General features: G+C 38.2%; 1 protein-coding gene across 3 annotated transcripts in view; it reads right to left on the bottom strand.

The window, feature by feature from the left end:
* The window catches only part of LOC146463824 (A disintegrin and metalloproteinase with thrombospondin motifs 6-like), a 37,950-nt gene extending 14,772 nt beyond the window's left edge, over nt 1-23,178 (bottom strand). For 2 of the 3 annotated variants that reach the window (XM_085083971.1, XM_085083972.1), the window contains exons 1-26: nt 23,012-23,178; nt 22,462-22,584; nt 18,892-18,970; nt 17,675-18,003; nt 17,146-17,329; nt 14,994-15,172; nt 14,537-14,623; nt 13,907-14,031; nt 13,543-13,586; nt 12,126-12,231; nt 11,830-11,958; nt 11,074-11,233; nt 10,438-10,539; nt 9,888-10,039; nt 9,020-9,083; nt 7,683-7,791; nt 7,392-7,516; nt 6,923-7,235; nt 6,415-6,544; nt 5,759-5,963; nt 5,185-5,347; nt 4,035-4,173; nt 3,175-3,419; nt 2,466-2,622; nt 1,376-1,563; nt 700-789 (exon numbers count right to left, since the gene is read on the bottom strand). In XM_085083971.1, the coding sequence (XP_084940097.1) occupies nt 700-789; nt 1,376-1,563; nt 2,466-2,622; nt 3,175-3,419; nt 4,035-4,173; nt 5,185-5,347; nt 5,759-5,963; nt 6,415-6,544; nt 6,923-7,235; nt 7,392-7,516; nt 7,683-7,791; nt 9,020-9,083; nt 9,888-10,039; nt 10,438-10,539; nt 11,074-11,233; nt 11,830-11,958; nt 12,126-12,231; nt 13,543-13,586; nt 13,907-14,031; nt 14,537-14,623; nt 14,994-15,172; nt 17,146-17,329; nt 17,675-18,003; nt 18,892-18,970; nt 22,462-22,584; nt 23,012-23,017 (3,733 nt within the window). In that variant the 5' untranslated portion in view covers nt 23,018-23,178. Of the gene's footprint in view, nt 1-699; nt 790-1,375; nt 1,564-2,465; nt 2,623-3,174; nt 3,420-4,034; nt 4,174-5,184; nt 5,348-5,758; nt 5,964-6,414; nt 6,545-6,922; nt 7,236-7,391; nt 7,517-7,682; nt 7,792-9,019; nt 9,084-9,887; nt 10,040-10,437; nt 10,540-11,073; nt 11,234-11,829; nt 11,959-12,125; nt 12,232-13,542; nt 13,587-13,906; nt 14,032-14,536; nt 14,624-14,993; nt 15,173-17,145; nt 17,330-17,674; nt 18,004-18,891; nt 18,971-22,461; nt 22,585-22,710; nt 22,908-23,011 lie in introns of those variants that run through there. The other variant, XM_085083973.1, reaches the window with a different exon arrangement.
* Between the last annotated feature and the right edge of the window lie 1,066 nt (nt 23,179-24,244).

Below are 24,244 nucleotides of genomic sequence, written 5' to 3'. Positions count from 1 at the left end.
TCATCTTATCATGGTCATCTTATTGAAGGACTGAAAGTAACATATAGTTTCTACTCGCTTAGAAGCTTGAACAGGGCAACGCTTAGCTTGAACTAATATTCGTGTTTACATTGGACATCACCACAATAACAGAGAAATCTAAAATTCGCGAATGTCACATACCTCGGTTAAGTTAGCGATAAATCATGTTTTTTTTGTTGTTGTTGTTTTTGTCTTTTGTTTTTCACTTTAATAATACTAATAAACAGAAAGAAGCCTTAGGTTAAAGTAGGTTAAAACCAGAAGGATTTTCTAATTCTCTTGGGACAGTGGTCATATAAATAGACCTTTGACATGGTAATGTTAAATCTTGATGTAAGAAAGGTAATGGAAATCCACTTAAATTTCTGGAAAGAACATCTTACAATTAATACAATGACTGCGTTTGAGAGGCTTGCCTTTTGAAATAACAAAGATATAGGCCTGAGCATTTTCCAGACGATTTCATACAAACTTCTGGAAAATTCTCAGACTTAATGAAAATACATCTTTGCCATTTTAAGAGGCAAGACTCTCAAACGCGGCCATTTTATTAGTTTAAAGATGCAACTTCCAGCAGCTTCGATGAATTTTGGTTAACTGGCCTGCATTAAAATAAAAACAGAAACTATGATAAAGGAGAATAACGTGTAAATATCTCCATAAAAGCGTCCACCTTACCTCTGGTGATGGAATCCGTCACAAGCCCCTGGTCCAGCGACGAGGTAAACGTTTTGATGCCTGCATTTCCTGCAGATTTTCGTATTTCATCTGCAAAAGGAATCCTTGTGTCAAAACTTGATCTTACTGCAGAATCGTGGTGGGAACTCATAGAATTCAAAATAACGACTTTATGATTGCCTTACGATAAATCACACTCATAGCGCGTTTTCCGCCAATTGAGTATCGCAAGTAATTCGTACGCTCTCCGATGGGGTTCTCAAAAACTCGTGCCATTTTCCCAAACGATAAGAACCTAAACCAAAACCAACCGTACGCACCTTTCACCGCTTTTCGCCGGTTACATATAATGCTTCGAATTCTTGATTGGCATATATCACTCACTGTTTGCGTCTGTTGTGACTAGTCACAGGGTAATTGCTTTAGTTTTGGTTTAAGACACTCAATCGGCCATTTTCATGATGGCACCATTTGACTACAACTACCAGAACTCGTTTCGTTTTCCTTTTCAAATTCAAATTTTGAAATCCCAGTGGAGAGCAAAGAACAATAGCTCTAATTTGCATGAGAAAGGAAACAAAGCTGAAGGATTCTGGTAGTTGTCAGTGGTCAACTGACGCAATAGTAAAAATGTCCTACTGATATTGATAATATTAACAATGAGCACATATTGTACCTGGAGTAGTCCCTGAGGTGTATGTCGCCACAAATCCTGGTTTGGGTTTTCCAAGTCGCTCTTTGGACTTGAAGGAAATCTTGATCTCGTTTGAGGAAATGTTGAATGCTTTCGGAATCTGATTTCCGCAAAGTTTTTTCGTTTTTCCTTGGATTGGTTCGTCTACTATGACATAATCATCATCGCAGCTGTGGAAAGAGCGTTTAAAATGAAGCTTTCATTTTGATTCAATGCAATGGTAATGTTGCATTTCACGTAAGATTTTAAGTAATTTCTCTGCATAACAATATGCAGCCGTATTGCTTTAAGGGCCATCCCTGTTGTGTAACGGTGTATATAATTTCGGAACTGTTGTTAGACAAGTTAATAAGAGAGCTGAGGATACGCCTTCTTTGAACAACAACTAGTTAGCTTGATTTGATTAATCACTTAAATCGATAAAAAAGGAATAATTTACATTTTACTCGCTTCCTATACACCACCATTTTAAACAAAGATCGTTCTTAAAAGAAATGGCGCTGGTTGTTCAAAGAGTAGATAACTCTATCCAGTGGATAAATTGCTATACAGTGGATGAAATGAGTAATTGAATATTTCACAGCCTAACACATGTGTACCATGACTTTCGACACACACCTCTCATGAAAAGAAAAACAAAAACCATTCCTGCTCGGGACAACATGTTTTTCTTTTCATGTGAGGTGTGTGTCGAAAGTCATGTTACACAGCGTTAGACTGTGAAATATTCATTTATTCATTTGTACTAAGGCTTTCCTGGCTTCGAAATACTTCTGTTGCTGAAGTGGATAACATGTACTCCAACTAATAATTTTATCCGCTGGATAAAGTTGTCCGTTCTTTGAACAACCGGGACCTGATAGGAATACCAGAATAATGGTCTTAGCCGGAGTAAGTGAGAGAGTGGGCGGCTTCATACAGCGAACAATGTCATCGTCTTCCCTTTGTAATTTTTTAGTAACTTTAAGGTGCTTTAATCAGAACGACAACTCAACTATCTCTCCATACCTTGGAATTTAAAGATATATGTAGGTTAATAGGAAGTCGTGACTAAGGCCATTCGCGTACTTACACTGTATTTCCTACATCAAACGCCTGGAAGGCCAATTTGATTGGTCCCTTCGCAACTCTGATGGTCGTGTTGCACTCTTCGTTGCTTGGATACGGCTCCGGGTAGTTTGGTGAAGTAATTAAACCAACCGGTGAGGTAAGAATAGCTCCACATTGATCTACGGCAAGAAAAAACGTTAATTGAACGCGTAATTTCCCACTACTACTTTGCAACGCTGACATTTTTTTACTTTTGAATTCAGGGGACCAACCAACGCACAAATAAACTGTTCTAAATACTTTTCGTCGCCGGATCTCTTATAGTAGAGGTACACGTGCCAGACGTCATTATACGTCTAATTTAAAAGAATGCTATATCATGTAAACTAGTTAATCATTAGCCGATTATCTTTACATTTAAATTTAAATTTTTAGGAACGGTTATTTTTTCTCATTGTAACTCTGGCCCTGAAGAAGAGTAGTGGTACTAGTTGAACTATTGGCTCACAAAACCGATCGTAGTGTCAGCACTGCATTTAGTTTGGTTTATTATTTATTTTCCATTGCCAATAGAACAGCCTTCGTAAATTTGACTTTAAAGGCAACTTCAGACAATATGCTATGGTTGTAAAGGAAAGAAAAAAAACAGAATCTTTGGGCGGTTAAGTAGACGGACAATTTCCCTGAACATTCCACATATCAATAGCAGATTTCTTGCGGCAGTTTCTGACCTCCTGGATTGGTGGGACGATCTACAGCCTCATAAGATGCACTGAATCCTTGAGCTGCCTGAGATTCATCAGAAAAGAACTTGACGCAAAGTTTGTTTCCAGTGGAAAAGAATGGAGCTGGTTCCTGTTTTCCGCAGTATTTAGTTTCAGCTCTGAACGACGAGCAGTCGCCATCCATAACTTTTATAAAATCGCCTTTGCATTTCTCTGGTTTTGAAGTATCCTCTGGAGATACAACTTGCATGCTAAAACACGAAGCAAAAATAGCGTTTTAGATTGGTTAAATTCGATTCGGTTCGGTTAGTTTAGTTTAGATTAGATTGACTGGATAGACTATATATTTAATTTGGTGACCCAGTTAAAAAAAAGTAGTTCACCCACAGATATTTGAATGAAAGTCATCAGTATGTATAGTTACCGAACCAATCGGTGGATAGTGTTTTTCGCGCGCTATGATTGGCTACTCGAACTCTGGCTACTTTCTCAAGTTCTCTGCCCTTCCTGGATTTTGGGTGCGTTTTTATCCCGGCAAATTTGAGGAAATAAAGTGACTAATTGGGGATGGCTTTCTCCTAGTTTGGTATGTTACTAAATGAAATGTCCTCTTCAGTGCTGGTGGATAATCATTAATCGTATTAAACAATTTCATGTCTACTCTGATATATTGTCTTTATACTTGAAAGTTAGCTCTTTCTTTTTTTATTTTTTCTCTTTTTTTTTTCTTTGCCTCTTGCGATCTCCCATAGCCTTAAGTTTCTAGGACTAACGCTCAGTGGAAAATTCACGGGTTCACTTTAGAGTTAATTCTCTGATCCATCATTTTTGTCCTTAGTGTTTAGCGGCACAACATTCATTTTTACCTGTGGAAATTGAGCTTCACAACCTTGCTAGGGTTGACTGTAATTGTCGTGACGCACTCTTTGTTGTCAGGATAGTCGGCAGGATAGTTTGGAGAGGAAAATGTTCCGACGTCTGTTGTGAAGTTCCCACCGCAATTATCTGAAATTAAGAAATTTATTAAGAAAAGTGAAGTAGAAAGTGAAGTAATTTATTAAATTTTAATAACACGGGAGTGTTTGTGCAAATCTTCCGAGGCAGAGGCTCATAATAAAGTGTTTGACAATAATCCAGATCCAATGGCAATTTAGAAATGTTAGTTTTTCAGGAGGAGGGAAAACCGGAGCAACCGGAGAAAAACCTTTAAATTCGTAGTAAGCACGAGAATCAAACAATAAACTTCATCTAGATATGACGCCTAGTCCGGGAATCTTAACGTATCACTTCGTCATCCCGGCTCCCCAGCAGGGAGAGGGAAATTTCCTTAGACATAAAAATTGTCAGGAAAAGTAATGACAAGGAAGTTTAATGCATACATGCAAGTTTATGCAATTTACTTTGTTTACTTACAACTTTAGTTTACCTTGTATTTTATGAATACATGATACGATTTATGAAGAGAAAAGCAACAAAATGTGTCCCATTTTAACCCAGTAAATGGTCCAGCTCACCATGAGTCTCCCAGACGGTATGTCCCATGCTTGCGCTCGTGAGATGATGACTGATTTCACCTAATTCTTAAAATGTTTTCATAGTTTATTATACCGTCTTAATACTCTCTAATTTTTCTCCTCCAAGTTCCTACTTCAAGAAAAACCTGATCGTAAATTGACACTTATCCGCCCATCAAAAATTCTCTACAAAACTTTCTGATCTGGCAATGCGAAAAACGTTTTTCAAGGGGCACGACACATGAAGAAAAACAGCTTCTGTGCATGATGGTATATATGTTGTGGTTCAATTTCTCTTTTTTCCATTGCTTCGAACTCATTATCAGACATTTCCTACCCAAAACAATAGCCTAAGGAACATAACAAAAATTTAAACTAAGGATAAATCTAAACCACACCAGATATACGTACAGCAACCCCGTTCGAATTTTTTGTTGTTGTTGAGGTCACTAATATCACCAATTTGCTTTTTCCTTTCATTTTTGTTAGAAGAGAAACATACCATCTCCAGGACAGGGGTTATGCACATTGCAGTACTCTTGAGTGGGAGGTTTTAACGTTGCATCACACTGACTGTCTTCCATGTCCATTAAGTTTCCTCGGTGGTCTGCCTTCATACATTTCACTGTCCTCTTCTGAAGACCACGACCACATTTTGTGGAGCACTACAAGATTATAAAGTCAGAGATTCTTAAAATAAAACGCGTTTGAAAATATGTTTCCTATAGTTTCTTGTTCGACATTGATTAACCAGGGATTCATGCATTTCGTTTGCTTTTCGGTGCTTTTTTCAGTTTTTTTTTTTTTTTGCAGAAGTAGCTCGCCCTCTCAACTGTTCCGTTCAGCCCTTTATTTCAGCGGGAATTACTGATTACACCTGTATTTTGAATAAGTAAAAGTGCAAACTTAAGAAAGAACGAAAGTTTAAAGAAAGAAACATTATCGCCCACAAAAACAAATTCGTGTAACTCATAATCAGTCAGTACCTCGCCCCTTTCACCTCGACACCTCTTGTAGGTTTTATGTTTCAATTTGTTTCTTTTTGATTCCATTTCCGTTAGTGAACTAGTACTTACCTGTCCAAAGGGTTGAGCCACCCACTCAGCTGGGCACGGCACATTATTGCACGCTTCGACCATGGACGGTTTAGGATCGGAACAGAGTCTGGTATCGACGTCGTATTCGATGCCATCAGCAGCTATTTGCATGCATTTGACTTCGCGCGTCCTATTTCCACCATTGCAAGTTTGAGAACAGTCCTCCCAACCTTCTGGTTTCCACCTACAAGATATCATTTGATTAGAGTCAATAACTGTAGATTTTAGGTTCATAAATAAACAGTTTCTCGTAATTTACATGTGGACTATCTGGCGCTTCAAATTAAGAGCACATTGTGACACTGTCCTTCTATGTTCGCTCAGAGAGAAGAACGAGGAATTAGCCTTAAAAAAATCATACTCAAACGTACGTTCTACGCGCCAACTTGCGATACCGGCACATTGCAAAAAAATAGATTGCGTCAAATAAAATATATATGAGCTATCCACCTAACTGACCAGGTGACTGTTATTGCGTTTTTCTTCCTCGGATCGCGTATATTATTATCATACAGAGACAAGTTTGTACAAAATTATCAGTTTAACAACACCAAAGACATCTTTTGGGACGTTTAAGACTGTCGAGCTGATTTTGTGTTGAGATCAAATTTTTTTCGCTGTAAAGTATCACTTACACCGGTGGACATGGCTGATAGTTGCAGTGCACTGTTGCACGAGGTGGTTTCTGTCCAGCGTCACACTTCTCTTCATTGACTGGAGAACCATCGTCTGTTCTGCGGCATTCAGCAAACGAAACTTCTGAACCTAAAAACATATCAAGGGAGTCAGCAAACCGTCTCTTGTATACATTGACACCCCTCGGGTAAAGCCTAGAAGATAAGAGGAACACAGTGAGACAAAGAAAGACATGTTGATACACCGCGTCCTGAAATATTCAATAAACCAATCAATGAAAGGACAAAATGTGTCTTGCATATTTAAAGGATGTGGAGAATCTAGACCTTCGCAATTGGAGACAGACAAAGGGAAATTAAATTATATAAAGGAGGCAGAGCATGATCACTTTCTCTGTTATTTTAGATGTAATTAATCTAAATCAGGAAAAGAAACTGGAAAAGTTGTTGACAAAAAAAATCAGAGAACAAAAAACAGCTGATAAAACAGGAATCATGAAATGAATACCTCCACCGCAAGAAACGCTGCAGCCGGACTTGACTACAGCCCAATAAAAATCATCCTTCGCTGTGTCTTTAGTGGTACTTTCAGGAGAAGCAATTTGGCCTCGTCTGTCGACATCATATCCCATGCGCTTCAGCCATGCCAAGGCACTCGTAATAAGGTTCGCAGCTCCAGGAGTGAAAGCCTTCTTGGTGCTGGTATTGTTTTTTGCAACGCTGTCTCTAGAACCTGGCAAGCACGTGCTTCCATCCCCATTACACACGCCGCATCTGTCGACAACTGCGTTAGAGCCAATGACTCCATCGCAGCCAACTTTCTGCAGGATATGAGACAGGTCAGATGTCTGGTGTCCCGATGGTTGTTCGCAAACAATTATGAATTGAAAAGCTTTCATGGTCCTGGCCATGGGTTAGTTGCGTAAGGGAAAATGGTTATGACAAAAAATTATTTATACATATCGTACACATCTTACCGTGCACTGTCCCTCGATACACTTGTCAAGGGAATTTTTATCACATTCCGTACCATCTTCAACATTTCCAAACGCGAACCCTAATCCAGTTCCTTTGATAAAACATCCAAGAACACACTTGTTTTCTGAAAAAACAAACAAGGAAACATTTTTTAAATACTCGACTCAAAAACGGTAATCAAATTTATTTTTAGCAAAATTTTGTAATAGCTCAATCAATCAATCAATCAATCAATCAATCAATCACAAAATCACAAAATCACAAAATACAAACGTCATAGTCTGACTTACTTAATGTTGAAGGCTTCCATTCCCATTCGTAATATTGATCATTGAACAACTGAGAATTCTTCGTTTGACATTGAGAATTTCTGAAACCCAGTGAGTTTGCAGGACAAGCCTAATAACAATAAAAAAAATTGCAAATTAGAGGATTTTCCTTTTGTGAATCCTCTTCTACAAAATAAAATTATACAAACGGACGTTGCCAGGAAGGAATGCACATTTTGGAATTTTAGTGCTTCTAACAACTAGAGAGTATAACAATATCCTTAAAGTTCAACCCCGGATCCCAGATAATGAGGGTCAGATCATAAGGGGTGGGAAACACTGATAGGATTCGAGTACTCGAGCTGTCCGATTCAACAGCTCCTTAGCCGCCATTTTGAGTTTTTCAGTTATTAGTCCCAGTTCTACGCTGTCCGGAAATTAAGTGGTAACAAGTCCATTTGCATATTGGAAGTTGGCCGTGTAAAGGATTATTTAAATGAGGTTCTCTTTTGAGCCTTTTCGCCTTACCAATCGGGGCCTGGACAGTGTTTTTGACCTTACAAGACCATAACGAAAACAAAATGCCATTCTACTGTATTTTTGGCGCTGGATGGAATGATGGCATCTTGGCAGCGGTCGAATCGAATCCCTACCCAACGTTTGTTAAGGGTTTCAGTCTGGGACAAGTACCGAAAAATTCAAAGTGGCAGCAGTTGAGGAGGTACTTGATCAGAAAGGAAAAGAGATAAAGCAGACGAAGAGGTGGAAATCAAAGACACAGGACAACATACCAGACTGTAAGATGATAGTTTTATTACAATGTCGACAAAATGTTGCCATTTGCTGGAAACGTAAATCTGCTCGAGTAATCGAACCCTATGTTTCCCATCGCTTATGATCACATTACTCTACTTAATGATAACGTGTAGGTGAGATGCAGTCGCACAGTCATTTATGTTAATCCTATCGTTTTTTGTTCTAGCTGAATTGCTTTATACACACATACACTTAATTGTATTTACATTTGATATACATTTAGAAATTTTTGCATACAGATTTTAAGTCACATTTTTCACTAAATATATATTTCTAGGTAAGGAAATGCCTAGCAACTAGATAACCGCAAGGTTTTTGAGCTAGCAGCTAGGTCTTCGTATGTAGTTTGGGAATTGCCGGACATCACGTACGACAAAACAATAATTACAACAACAACAACAACAACAAAAATAAGACACCACAATGATCCCAAAACACTAGAATTCCATGTAAACGCTTGCGTCAACTTTCTAACCATAGTTTTTCAGAAAACCAGGATCATGTAAGAACTTTTTAAAATTGGTATTGAGCAATCTACTCACCCCGCTGTTGCAAAGCTTGTATTCTCTTTCCTCTCCTTCACACCTTTTGCCGCCATTCTTAGGGCTGGAATTGAATTCAGTTACATTTTTACATGTGTTGCAAATTACACGCCCGTGACACGATGAAGCAAACCAACACTGAGGAAAAGTGAGGCATCATTCTTACGTGGCGTGCACATAACTGATATTTGGTGTTAAGTGTTTCAGTTAGTGCACATGGCTTCAAAGTGAAACTAAAGGCACATAAAATTGGGCGAAACAACTATACTGCAATACATGTTGCACGGTTTTGCTGGTGTATTTTCTTTCTTTCTATCTTCACCTCTGATCACGATAAATGCTCTGAACATATTAAACTTCATGTAAAGTAACTGAAGCATTGGACCTACGTCGATGTGCACCATATAAACACCTTCATCACTAATGTCTGTTAACGAACAGGCTTGTTGTACAGACGAAGTATTTGTACAAGTGAGAAAATATGTTAAGGAAAAGCTTGCTGGCTTATGTGAACAGACGGCAGGTTTTTAAGTCAAAAGTTTTACCCAGTTTTAGATGAAAAACTTTTGAAATTTAGCTAATGAAGAAAAATTTACCGTTTAAAAAATATGTCAGTGAATTTGAAGTTGATAAGGATAACTCGTTACGGAAAACTTAAATTTTACCCTTTTCACACTAAATAAAAGAAAATTTCATGGGTGCAACTAGGCTTACATGTAATGGATGCCAGTTAATTGTAATCTCTGATGGTCATAATTAAACGTTCCCCTGTACAAACATCTGCCTAGAAGACCACTGCTACAAGATGGTGCATCTTAATTACAACAAAGGGGGTAGCGAATAACTAGACATTATCCAAAATACTTACCGAGGTGAGTCACATCTCCGTTCCCTGTACTGCACTCCTCCTCCGCAGGTTCTACTGCAGTCAGAGTACTGATGGGACCAATCTGACCAGGTACCATCTACAGTGTCGGCTCCTTCAGTACCCTGCTCGATGCACTGACCTCGTCTGCACCACTGCAAAGGGACATATATTAATATCAAATACCATTCTAAAGGACACTGCACAGCTTTTAAATCACATCAATTGATTTTGATATATCAGGATATGTCACGTGTTACCTTTTGAACCAAGTTGAAGTAAAACCAACACTAAACATAGGTGACCTGCTCGCACGCATGTTCCAGTGCTTGGCACTGGTCGGTGTTTGCTTTGAGTTAGGTATATCGTATCGTGTCACTTCAATTAAAAAAAAAAAAAAAAATAGGCCATAATGCTCACGATGGCTACGGATTTACGTCACTTCACTGGAATCCACTCTATTTGGGATTCTAACAGCTCTATTTGCAAGCATTAGATGATGGAAATTCAATGTGACTATTCATCCTTTTAATTATAAATCTCGAATACATACCTTGTTATTTCCACAAGACGTGCCATCAGCTGCAGGCATCTCGGCAGTCTTGCAGTTTCCACTTCCCCCAGGCACCTCGCACCAGAGCTTCACGCAGATTTGCTGAAAATTCATATTTTAAATCACACGCTGAGGACAGTTTTAAAATGTAACTCCCTTAGTTTTAAGCCGTCGAGCTATATGCTAATGATGCGGATTTAAGTAATTTGCGCTCGCGAGCCAACGCAAGCTCGTGCTTACAGTGTACAAGTAAAAAAATAGCCCAATTTACGCCCTGTAGCAACAATGGTAAACAAACACTTCAAAAAAAGGTCATTAAATAAAAGTATTATTAAATCTAACAATGCTGTTAGAGCCTTCAAAGATAATGAGTTCGTAAATTTAGTCTAAAGAGCCCACAAAAAAATTTGAGTAAACAAATCCTTTGCTCTAAAATTCTAAAATTTGGAGTCACGACAAGTTGCGTACCCTTAAGGTTACACTGGAAATTAGAAAAGGAAAACATTCTGTATTCAGTTATTGCACTGAGAGAATTTCATTCAAGAGACATTATCTTCGATGATTATTTCCTCTAGGGTTAGGTATATAATTAATCGTTGTCCTTTCTTGCTAGAGTAGAGCAATTTCAGCACTTACGTCCAAAAATTTTTGTCCTCCACAGAACTTAGCAGCCTGACCGTAAGCAAGCTGGCATTGTTCATCAGAATCGTAAAGCCTGCCGGGTTTGTCCAGCGTCCTGGTCTCTATAACATTCTTTTTGGTTGGATTATCATCCAAGCAGCGAGAATCTTCTGAACTGTAAAAAGAAAGTTATGGATGATTACTTCAAGTATAGACGGTTTTCAACTGAGTGTTTGAAAACCTAAACCACAGTAACTACCCTTGTCAATCACAGGAGACGTAAACAGTGCACTGAACCAATCAGAACACGAAGCAAATACATGTAACCGGCACCAAGCGCGGGAAAAAGAATGCAACCAAGTCGCGATTGGTTTTAGTTTCGCTTCTCGTTGACTGAAAAAGTGCGGCGAATTTTGCTAACCAATCACAGAGCGTAGTAGAGCAAAACAAAACAAAAAAGAAATTACTTTCGGCAATCAATTAAAAAACCGCTCAGGTCAATATTGGTGGATATAAGGTATTTAAGAAAATGTAGAGATATTGTGTCTTTGAGACAGGATCATCACGTTTTTATTAATGATAGAAAACTGCGAAAATTTTGTTGTTTCTTTCACAAAAATTTCAAGAAGCCTGAAAAACTGACTGAGGTGTTAATTTAAGGTTCATACCAAATTTAGCAAAGAGCATATTCTCTTCTCCACAAAGTTAACAAGGACTGGATAAGAGTGATTGAAATAACTTGGAGTGAAACTCCCCTGGTAAGATACTTACTTGAGAAATTGCTTCAGATAGTTTTTACTGCAGGGCGACCACTGAAAGGCTGTTTTCTTTCCCGCCGGAAATGACGACATGATGTTAACGCCATCCGGGCATTCCGCCCTGTCATGGTTCATCCCAAGGCTACACAGAGGTAATGTAAATCGATATTTATTCTATTAATTGCTGTTCTTTTCTAAGAATTTTAATTCTTAAATTTTGAAAAATGGAGGCCGCTGTTGAAAGTTACAGTCTTACCCCAGGGAACAATTTAAAAATTAAGAGACAACGTTGCGTGAACACAGACCCACCTGTGTCCAGTTCCATGTGCAAGGGTCATTCCAAGCATCAAGCCGTTATCTTGGCCAATACTTGCGGAGTTAGGGAAGGTGCACATTCCACGTGTTCTTGCAAGACCTGAATATTTGTTTGGTACAAGGAATTCGGTAACACACATCAATTAGTCGATTGGTTGTTAGTAATCCTTAGCCTCATAGCAATATTCAATAGTCCATTTTACAGTTGTGTGCTTGGTGACCTGGCCTCTGAGTAGGAACGAGGCTAGAGTTGACTTTAATTTGATACAAACCTCGCTCCATTTTTTTATGAAAATCCTGTTCTTTTCACGCAAACTTGTTCGCATTTTTATATGAAGAGCAGTGGGGTTTGTTCCAAACAAAGTCAACTCGCATCGCTTCCACTCGAAGGCCAGATCACTAAGCTCTCAACTGTAAAATGGCGTATCATCATAAAGCAAACATTCAAACGAAGATTAAAATAATAGAATAAAAGCAACATATACTAATTTATATAGTTTTTCAGTTTGAGTCAAGAATCAAGTAGAAGTACTTTGAGTAATTACTTAATAGATTATTAGTCTTTGAAACTAGTGTAATCAGACACCTCTCTTAACGAAGTTAAGTTTGATTAAAACTTCATACATGCTTAGTGTTGCATAATTTAAACTTGATATAAGTGAAAACGATAATTGTTTTTAAAACCAGCTTTACTTTGATCTCCCAGCACCATAAGGAGATTTTATGAATACCATTTGTACACCTGGAGCTTTAGAAAAGGGTTCACTCATCTCAGCCCGGAATACGGGTAAAAGTACCGATACGCCGGCAGTGCTTCCATCCGATTTTGTCATAGGGGGCTTTCCGTCAAGGACGGTCTGCGTAAACTTTATAGAAGCACAACTAACAGCCCACGTGTACTCGGGGTCCCTTCCTTTAAATTCAGGGGTAGGGTGGGTCAGAATTTGAGGTTAATGAGACTGATTCATCAATGTGGGGAGGGGTATGGGGAAGGACCGAGGAGGGGTAGTTGTTCTTTTGTTGAGTGAGTTGCATTATAAGTTAACATCGTTTCAACGTTTCTCTTATTTGAATTACAAGCTACATAAACGTTGATGACTTTAAAGATGTGGATATGGCTAGACTATAATTGGCTGTTCAATGGAGCAGTGTCAGATACCCTGGTAATAGTTAGTGTCTAAAACCGACAAACTGGGACATTTTCCTGGACATTGGAGTCCAGCTGCGATACAGGATTGTGAGAACGGTTTTCATAAAATCAGGTGTTTGTATTGATCAACTAATGTTTTCAAAAACTGAGTTGTCCATTTTGTATCAGAAAATAATGCAGACATATAACATGAAATGGAAAATGCAGCATAAAATACCAGCTTTTTTACGGCAAATGAGGAAAAATTATCTTAGTGTGTACCTAGGGTCTCACACGGTTGATTTTTGTCCTTGCAAATATTGTATCTGTAAAATAAGAATAAAAAGAAGGATTTATTAATGGCGATTGAACACAGAATAACTAAAGCAACCAATGACACCAATATATTTCCTATGATCTTATGACAGGGAATTAAACTAGAAAAAAAATTTTTTTCACGTGTCATTGTTCTCCTTACCCAGCAAATAACTTTCACTATCTTTTCATCAGACATCGTTTCGTAGCAAATTGTATGCAGCCTGTTTTGTCGAATGGCTATTAATATCTGGATGAAACTTTTAACGCGGTAAGAGGATCAAACTTTCTTGGCTTTAAAAAGTAATGTAAGACGTTTCATAAATCATGCCTTGTAAACAAGGTCGCGTAGTCGTAATGGTTTTCATCGTTGTCCAAAGGATTGTTGTTCCTCTCCGCCCATCTACCAAAGCTTTCTAGCGTATTGCTTGCATGGTGGTTAACGACGAGCCCGGCCTAAGAGAATAACAAAAAGCTTAGTAGTGTTTGAAGCAGTCTCGCCTGTTTCTCTCTTCTTTAAAATCTGGTGAAATAAAGGTGCTGCCGGACTGTAAAGCAAACGACAAGAAAGAAGACCATGAAGAGCATGCGTAGAAGAGAGAGATTGAGACAAAAGGTACTTTTGCCAAATTCACCGTGGCACACATAGGCACACCCTCTCAACTGTGAAAATATTCTTGTCTTTTGAACAAAGTCGATTCATACGGAAAAATATTTAAGGCGGCCGACATTGGAGGAGCGTTATTAGCATATGTTTTCGTGAACTACCTACTGATTAATTCTGATGATAATCCTGATTAGTTATTCTTCACTTGTTGTCATTAAATAAACATACAAATTGAACAAAATAAATGAAACCATGTGAAACGGTCCTGCTGCTCTTCCTACAAATTACGTAGCATTACATCTTCTGTACTAAGTATTTAGAACAATGGAGAATATTCAAATAAACTGGGTTTACCTGTGGAGTTGTTAGTATCTGCATTCTACTAACAACAAAATTTATAGGATTCTCTCCAATACTGCCATCTCGAAGAAGGTTTGAAGCCTATAACATAATTAACAAGTTGTTGTCTTAGTAGAATAAAAAGCTCGATTTAATGTTTAGTTCATGCTGGTAGAAGGGAGGTTTAAGGAATGAATAACGACCGCTAAACTTGTGCAATGGTCAATCAGACACAAATTTAATTTATTTAGCTTGAATCTTTTTCTGTATAGTTAGCGAGATGTTTCGTTTTCAAGCGGATTTTTTAAATTTCTGAGATACTTGACAGAAAGGAGAAACTCCTCGGCGTTTACATCCTCAGTAGTAAGCCAGTCACCGCTAATTGGCCACTGTTCATATCATTGTATGACATTTGAGATGGCGTCAATTATTGTTCGTGTCATTGTTTGCAATATTGGATCTATCTACGTACTATGTTGCACGCTGACAGTGCATATTGTTTTGCAGCATCTTCTCCGTGAAAATTTGCCATTTTTGGATCCACCACTACCAGGGTCTCTATGTATTTCTCTCCTCCAGGCCCGGCTGGCCCATGTCGTTTGGACAACTCTGTTTCATTCAACGAGCGTAAAACGCGAACGTTTGGGTCGTCTAAAGGAATAAATAGGGTAGATGCATTGTTAGCATGTGCACATGAAAAAGCGAAAAATAAAGAAACAAGCTTCATAGTTTTGTAAAATGGATTGTACTCCCGCCGACTTTGAACGTTTATAACCTTTTTAACCCTAGCTAGACCGGTCTTTTCTTTTTCCTTCTGGGCCGGGGGGAGATGCGGATTCGCCCTCCCCCCTTCCCCTCCATAACTTCGCAAGTATAAGAGCTATGACAGTGAGACTTAAAGGAAAATTATTACGACCAAAGTTATTTCCTTTGAGTTCTGCAAAGGAAAGTGCTGACGTCATAAGACGTGGTAATCGCGTCCAGATTGCCAATGGCGGCTATCTTGGATCCGCCATCTTGGATTTCTGGAATTCCCCTAAAGTTCAGGAAAGCGCTCAAATTGAACGGAAAGTAATCAAAAGAATAAAGGAACACTGATATGAAGTGAAAACATAAAAGCTATGGTAAAAAAGTAATTTTTCATCATTTTAAAAAGGGATTTTCCATTTACTGAAAAAAAAAAACTGCCTGTCAAAAATTGGTTTTCATGGTAACATTAAAGTCAAGGAACGCTAAGCGATCACATCACATTTTTCCGGATTAATTTTTAAAAAGTCCTGAAGTTTCAAGGCGCTTACTTAAATAATAAAAAGTTATTCTGGTTCAAAGTCGGGGCGAGCAGAGTCCCCACCGGTCTAGGGTCAATGTTTGAGCAAAAACCACCAAACTGTGTGCCTTTTTCAGAAATGCATCTGGAAACAATTTGGTGTGGTAGTTCTGTGTTCACTGACTTTTATTTTATCATGGCGACTTAATTTTTAAAAACACTTTTTTTTAGAAATACTAATGTTCCTGTGAAAGGAATGTGATGTCATGTTTAAAGCCTGGTGACACCGGCACACCGGGAAAAAGAAAATGCGAGTGCTTCTAACAGGAATAGTAGAACCTATGACTTTCCGATTATTATTTTTAGTATTACGATTACCTTCCTATTTTATGGCCTAGCTCCCACGAGTCTCCCGTAGAGCATCCGAACTAGTAATCAGAAGTCAAAGGCTCGACTGAGAAATTTTTTATATCGGGAATATTCCTGTTTTAAATGATAAAACAAAAACTTACTTTATTATATATGTTTTTTCTCTCATGCCTTCAGACCATTTTATTGGTTTCTATTGGCGGATCCAAGATGGCTGCCGTATTAAAAAATGACGTCATCTTTGGGCGTTTTGACGGACTATTAAGGACGGTGCCTACTATTGTTACTGCGCATACGTTCTGCGCATCGCGAGATACTCGGGTTTCCTATGGGTGGTGCCTACTAATACAGGAATATTTTTGCGCGGTTTAAAACTATACGGAGAAAGCAGAACGTACCAAATGCTTTTGGTATCTCAAAAGAAAATTGGGGGTAACCACGCATTTTTCAGAGATAATTAAGCTTCAATTCAGGAAAAAATCCCATACATTGCTTTATAGTTTGGCGTCTTTTAGAGATATTATTGCTTAAGTATCTCTGAAAAATGCGTGGTTACCCCCAATTTTCTTTTTGGATTCCAATAGGCCTTGCTGAGATCTGCTTTTCCCGCATAGTCATAAACCGCACAAAAATACTTCGGTATTAGTAGGCACCGTCCTTAATTTATACTATAACTGTCGTGGTCATAGCTCTAATGCTCTGGGAGTTATCATAGGGGCGCACAAAAAACAAAAATATGCCCGTCTAGATAGGGTTAAATCAAAAGCAAAAGTGCATACTTAGAGTTCGATTTGGGACTCATTTTAAAGAATAAGGAGGAAAAGGGTCAAGAAACTTAAACAGAAAATTCTGTGTTTTGGCTGATTTAATGATCAGAGAGATGTGAGTGGAAACAATTACAAAGATACAAATTACAATCAATTACTTACACGGTTACTGTCAAAGGACTGCTATAAGTCAGAAAAGATGATCATGTAACCGTCTTTACCTTCAGTTCCACATGTATGGATTGCTCTCTTTTCTTTGGCATTATGTTGTCTATCATTTAAAGCAGCAGATCTTCTGTAGATGACGTGCGGTTTACTTCTACCATTTGTAGTTACTCTGTTATGCAAGTGAATTGGAAGTGGCTCCATAAAATATGCTTCATTCTCCGTATGAATGAGGCCGCTCTAAGGAGTAAAGGAACAAAGCAATCAAACCATTTTCAAATTATTTTAAAAGAGCGTAAACGTGTCCCTTCGTCCTTAGTATTTTTTAACTTGTATTTTTTATGCTTTTAACTCATGATTTTAATTGTAAAGCGCCATGGGCAATTAGTGCACTCATTTTGGCTCAACATAAATATATTATTATTATTATTATTATTATTATTATTATGAGGACATCAAAGGAAATATTCTTGAACGTGCTACTTAACCTCGCAAGTTTGATCGTAAAACATTTTAGGCACTCTCGGAATCCACCCATCTCGATCTGCATGTTATAAAGTCCCCACCCATTCATTGTGTACATACCAGCCCTTGACAATTGCTCATTGCAACTGTTGTTCTTGTCCTGCCTTTTAATCGCCCCGTGTAATGACAATTTTCCATTGTATGTCTTTTTATGACCCTTCCACGCTTTCCTAGAACCTCTACTTTAAAACCAGGAGCCAAAAGTCTCTTATTTCGTTTTAAGTGAAGATGGAGGTCGTTTCCAAATGCCGACACTTTATAATGCACTTCTTCATTGTCTACTTCACCGACTGATCGACGCATGCGTATTCTTGGAAATGTAAGTTCATGTGAGACGAAGGCGCCTTCCTCGTCCACTTGAATAGGATGAACAACGTGGTACTCAGGTACTGCAATAAAAGTGTTAGAACAACAAACGAGCGAATTATAAAAAGAAAGAATGGCTTGGATCTTTACGAGGTTTTGACTAAACATTTTCACAGTAAAACGTGAAACTTTTAGCCTGATAGACTTTGATAAAAGAAATTAAAAATTTCTAGTTAAAATGCTTTATAGAGAAAAATAAAATTTTGCAAATAAGTAATTTAGTCTGTTTGTTTATCTGCAGAGAAAATTAACGGCGAAATTTTTATTTGTATTTATTCCCTGAAATTGTTGGACCTTTTTTACTGTTGATAGTTCTAAGAGATTGCGTAGGAAGAACCCTACCCCTCCCTTAACTTGTACTGCCGGCAGACAAGGAGCTGTGGCGAGCAGAGTTCAAGGCACGTGTTCCCTTTGCAGTGCAGCTTTCCGTCTAGGTTGAACAATCTGAAATTGTCATGTTATGCCTGCTAATGTCTAGCAGCAAGAATTCTCCAAACGTTTTGTTTTTGCTGGAATCCTGCCTCAACTTCCCATTCTATTAGACTGCTGCCACTCCTTTTCTAAATAGCCGAGTGAGTGTGGCAAAGGGCCAAATAGGCCATTTCCGAGTTGCTTTGAACCCAATTACGAAAGCGAGGTTAAGTGGAAAGCTTTTCATGTGAAAATTAGGTTTTGTTTGCCTATGAATAAAAACTAATTTTCACAATAAACACTATAAAAGGGAAGCCTCACTTTCATAATGAGGTTCAAAGCAATTCGGAATTTCCTATTGGAGCGAACAAGCAGAGGAGTAGCTCCTGCCTCTTCAACAGTCTTTTCTCGTTTCTTTTCTCACTTAGTTTAAACGCTGGTAGTCTAGCACACGACAGTTAATTAAAAGACTGCTAAGAATACCAATGACATGAAATTACCCTCATTGTGAGAATCTACTCCAAACAATCGTGATAGATCTCTGACTGTCATATGTCTATGAATACCATTGCGTTGATCCTAGAAAATAAAATGTCAGAGTAATTCTCTGGTTTTAATATGCCCAACAAACATATTGGGTCAGTCATTTAAACAAAGTCTCACTTAGGCCGCGGCTTAAGACAATCAGTGAGCCTCCAAATCTGTTTATAAATGGTTTATTTTAAGTAGATAAATAGTTTGCTAGTCTGGGATGCAAACCTTCTTGTTACCGTCAGCAGCAGACAATGTTTAGACATGACTGTTGGCAAAATATAAAATGACTTGGAACATGGTTTTGTTAAACACCATCTAAACTGTCTCTTAATAACTGACCCATTACGTCTATTAAGATGTAACGTCCATGTGTGAATAATGCGGGATGTTTTATACATTTCCACACCTGTCATATAATAAGGAAAATTCATTCTCTCCAGTGTCACAGAGATCTCAATTATAACACATTGTCCTCTCAAGACTGGAATTGGCTGCGTACAGAAGTCACTATGATTTCTTGCTGCAATCACAGATTAATTTGTTTTGCACTGGGGACCATGTATATTCAACAAGGGAGGATAAAAAGCATTTTAATTTCATGCTCCCCCATATCTTACAACCTGTGATCAGGCTCCATTTCCGTTTCGCTTGATAAGCTATCGGCTAAATAACAGGAAATAGAAGCACTGCTAAATTTTGACCATATCGCAGGTAACATACTATACAATAGTTTCTCAGAGTAAAATTGTTTTCTTTTTTTGATTAGCTGAGGTTAAGATTCTTTGGGCTAAGATTTAGTTCTTATTAACCGAGCGAGAGGTCTGTATGGGAGAATCTTGACCGAGGTCGCCAGTACAGACCGAACGCAGTGAGGTCTGTACCAGCGACCGAGGTCAAGATTCTCCCATACAGACCGACCTAGCTCGGTCAATAAGATGTTTATTATATGGCCAAACAGGAAATCAAAAGGAAAAAAGTATATTGTTCCCCTGCGCGGGCTCAAGCATTTAGCTGGCTTACTTCTGTCACTAGTCTCCAGTCCAAACGGGACAAAAATAACTGTTCAAAGTACAGCTTTGTACAAACTTCGTCAATGAATGAAGACAAAATAACCGTTGTTTTCCTACAGGGTCAACGAAAATTTTCTAAAATGCGACCAAAAGTGCAACAAATTTTAATGCCTGTCTGTGCCGCGATCGCTCAGCGATAAGTTCTCATTCAGCCTTGTGATTTTTTACTGATCACCACGAAAAACGTTAATGTTAAATGTGCAGCCTTCAAAAATTGCTTGAGTTGGATTTGTTGGACGCTTGAGAGATGCTGAATGCTAGCTGTCGAGGCTTTTCAAATTTTTATGACCGCTTAGCTGTGCAACGAAATTCGTCTGAACGTCTGCTTCGAGGAGTCGTCCAACACTGGTCTTCCTAACGGAGTGATTAGAAACCTTCTTGTTTGTTTCATCGAGTTTGGCTGAAGCAAAGGCGTTTTTGAAGAACTTGCCAATTTCATTCTTTCCGAGGGGCCTATCCAGATACCATACTTCGTCACTTGGTTTTCGTCGGTGATTTACGGCGAGATAAAAAGGAGCATCTGGATCTAACATGGCTTCGGAACGATGGCTTCGAAACACTTTGTAAAATTCAACTGGGCATCTTCATTTGTTTTTGTTTTTGTTGATCAGACTTCCTTTTTCACCCAAGTGGCGTTGAAAACTTCGCTTGAAGCCGCTTGATGTACACGGTTCGTACTCGGTGCCATCTTGTTTACGAGCGGAGATAAAAAATTCAGACAAAGGAAGGTCGAGCTCTTTGGCAGGTATGTTTTCAATTGCTCTAGACTCTTTCATTGAGTCACAAAATTTCTTTCTTGCGTTTAAGTCGCTCTTAGTCTTGTATTGAGAGTTTTTGGATTTTTGCGCTTGCAAAAACTTTTCAATTTCGACTTCATCTTTGCTCGTAGCTTTCTCGACTGGACTCAAATTTGCAACGTTTGCTCATTCTCTTTACTTGCTTCCAAATTTAGGGCTACTGGTTCTTCCATTTAGTACTGTATTAACAGGAACAAGCCAATTTTTTCTTCTTCTTTTGTTTGTAACTTTTTGAGGACAAATGTTACATTAAATCGGTCTAGATGCCCGTCAATATCAATTTAAGCCAATCAAGTTCTTGAATTTGATCGTTTCCAGTCCTTTTGAGACACGGCCATATAATAAATTCCAATAATACTCAAGACTTCAAAACTGATTATCATTCGTAAAAGATTTATACTTCTGCAATATTTTTTTAGCTGTCATATGACATGGATTTGTGATAGCTATTTTCCGTTTCTTACTGAAATTGAAATATGGTCGCTGTATCTTTTGTAATTAAAGTCCAATAATATTTTCCTCTAAGGTTCTTGCCATGAAAACTGAACTACAATAACGACTTACTTTCAAATAAGCTCTAAAGTTCTCTTAAACGAAAGAAAGAAAATCAAGTTTCTGTCTCCATTATGAATAGACATCGTATAACTTAACGTCACGCAAAAATGATTTCTGTAAACGAATTTCCCGCCAAACGTAGAAGAAGTTTACCAATTCAAATACGCACAAATACAATCTAAATATATACAACGAACAGCATTAGCGTGGTCAGCCGCGAGGCAGTAAAGCGACCAAAAGGCCGCCGGGGTGCGATGATATTGGTCTCATTCATCGATCTCCGTGAGCCTGCAAGGGTCAGTGGCCCAGGGCTATTCTGAAGCTGGAGTGTTATTATGTTACTGATTGTCAGCTTGACTGGTTACAAAGTTGCTATGACCAGTTACACTCAAAAATGTATTTGAGGGCTTTTCAAACGAGTCATCGATACTCAGGCAGATGAAAGGTGTAGTCTCTCTTGGGTTAATCTAATAAACTCTCGACGTCGACTCCAGCACTAAATGGCGTCTTGATTCATATTCAACTTGGTAAATCACATATCAAATAATTTCAACAACGTCAACTTCCTTTAAAACGGACAGTTAGGACATCGCGACTAGATTTAGGAATCGACAGATTCTTTAATTTCGTTTTCCAGTAAATAATTTGTGCTTTTTATAATCTGACTTTCTTCATGTCGAAACTTCGTCACCGCTGTCCGTGATTTGCAGGGTGATCGCAAGCGTGTCCGTAAGGATAAGAATGAATGTAGCTATTACTAGTCAACGATGGACTTAGTTAAGGTCTTTCTTCAAAGGCGCAGATGAAACAGGGAGTCCTTGATCACGAGTTAAAAGCCTTAGTCTAAATCTTTGTTCATAGGCATTGAACCATGCAAAGAACGTGGGTTATTGCCATTCAAGTTAACTCAATTAGGTTGTGTAGCACCACAGGCGTGTAACTCCATTCATGGTACTCCACTGGCTAATTTATTCTCTAATTTCTTTAGCACAACAAATATGGAGGGTTTAGTGTCCCATGCCTTTGAAATTGATCGGTATCACGTTTCTGGGAATTAAAAGTTGAAGTACAAGCTATCATGATATGATAATCAAGCTTTAAATAGTGTACTTACTTTCGTCTCCCCATGTTCACCAAAGCACTTGGAACAAAGTAAACAACATACTAACGCGATGATCTTGAGGTACTGTTCTCTATTTCCATTCATGGTCGCACGGTATAATTGACGTCTTGCTTGCTAAAACAGGAAAATCGGCCAAAAAAAAAACGTCGTTGGTTTTGAAAGTATAGTGCAACCAAAATACTTGCTGTTCATATGAAATTTTGTAGCATCAAATTCACCTAAACTAAAACATCGTTATACCTTTTGATATTAAACTTCTACCGGAACATATTCTCGTTTGCCCTTCCGTTTCTATTCGATAATTAATCACTAAAATTGCTATTATCAGTCGAGACGGAGTGATTCCTTTGCCAATGTTAAAGCGGTGACTTGACAAATTAATTTGATACACAAAGCACCGACTTGGGCGAAAATGTTAAACACTTTCCAAAATAAATCTAAACAATTCTTCCACCCGATGAGTTTGGGGCTGGTAACGCTTCGTTTCGCCTGGGTGCCCCAAAGGTTAAGAAGACATTTGACCAATGTGAAGACATCTTACCTCCATTACTTTGTTCCTGTTGTTTTGTTTTTCCTCCTGTTTTTAGCGTTTGGGATTTTTTTTAAAGAAATGCGTGTATTTTGTCTCAGGGTTGCGGCAACATTTCTACAACTTTCGCCATTTTTGTTTGTTTTTCGATCTGTGATTTTCTGGACTGGTATTTTTCTGTGTTTGTGACACATTGACCTGTCATGGCAGTTCTGATTGGCTGATTTTTATTGTCTTGCTAGTGGCATCACTGCTAGAACTCGAAATGTGATAAAAAATTAATGCTAAGCGCGAAAATTTTCGAGGGGTCAAACAGGCGTCGAGAGCTAGACGCAAAATCCGCCTTCATTTCTGGTAAACAGTTTTCCCAAAGTTAATACGCTGTGGTTTTCGTTTTAACCTTAAAAAACGAAGGTCGAAAATTGAATAACATTTTTAAGTGAAACGAGGGGGCTTCAATGCTAATTTGATATTCTTATTTCATACCACTTGTATGTTTGGCGGAAATTCTCATGTCACATTATCCAAGCTGGTCTGAAAATACAAGTCACACTTTTGAACAAAGAGGTCTGGTGTTTCATTTATTTTAGTATGATTTCCTTCAGTCTTCCCTCCCTTTCAAACTTCTTAGTTCAAACATAGCACCAGACTACATATCATTTGTTTTGCTTGTTGAACCCCATTTGTTAACCTCCACCGAAAGCACCAACGCTTTTTTTAAGGTAAAAATTAATTGACACGAACAATAATGTCAAGGTTAACAAACACTTAATTATTCCAGATTAAAAGCAATTCACCCATGCAGTTACACCGAGGTGTCGTTGTTTACACTTTCGTTAAACGCACCAAACTGTCCCGGTTCTGGGCTGATCCAACTTTAGGTTCGGTTACACGGAACGCTTTTAAGGTGGCCGAATACAGTTTTTTAGTGTACAGGTGTTAGAAGACGTTATTTGGAAACTATGTATTTCTGGACGCCCAAAATTGGTATGGTGAAAGACTAACTAAGAAAGAATGTATTTTCGTACGTCTTGTTGAGCAAAGTACCGTTTCCATGGCAACGCAGCGAACTATTAAACGTCTATAAATAGTAGGTTTCCCTTATTTTTAGAAAATGTACTCATTAGATTTTTTCCATTTTTTGTATCCAGAAAAACTCACAAAACACTGACACAGTTGCACTATTTTCATGTAATTTTAACAGAGAGATCTCCTGTAAACATTGATTTTCCATTTTAATGTTTT

The sequence above is a fragment of the Pavona decussata genome, unplaced genomic scaffold, assembly GCF_977016875.1.
Source record: "Pavona decussata unplaced genomic scaffold, jaPavDecu1.1 SCAFFOLD_174, whole genome shotgun sequence".
In the NCBI taxonomy this organism is placed as follows: Eukaryota; Metazoa; Cnidaria; class Anthozoa; order Scleractinia; family Agariciidae; genus Pavona; species Pavona decussata.
Note: the sequence above shows the minus strand (reverse complement) of the source record. Positions and strands in the feature narration are given on the sequence as shown.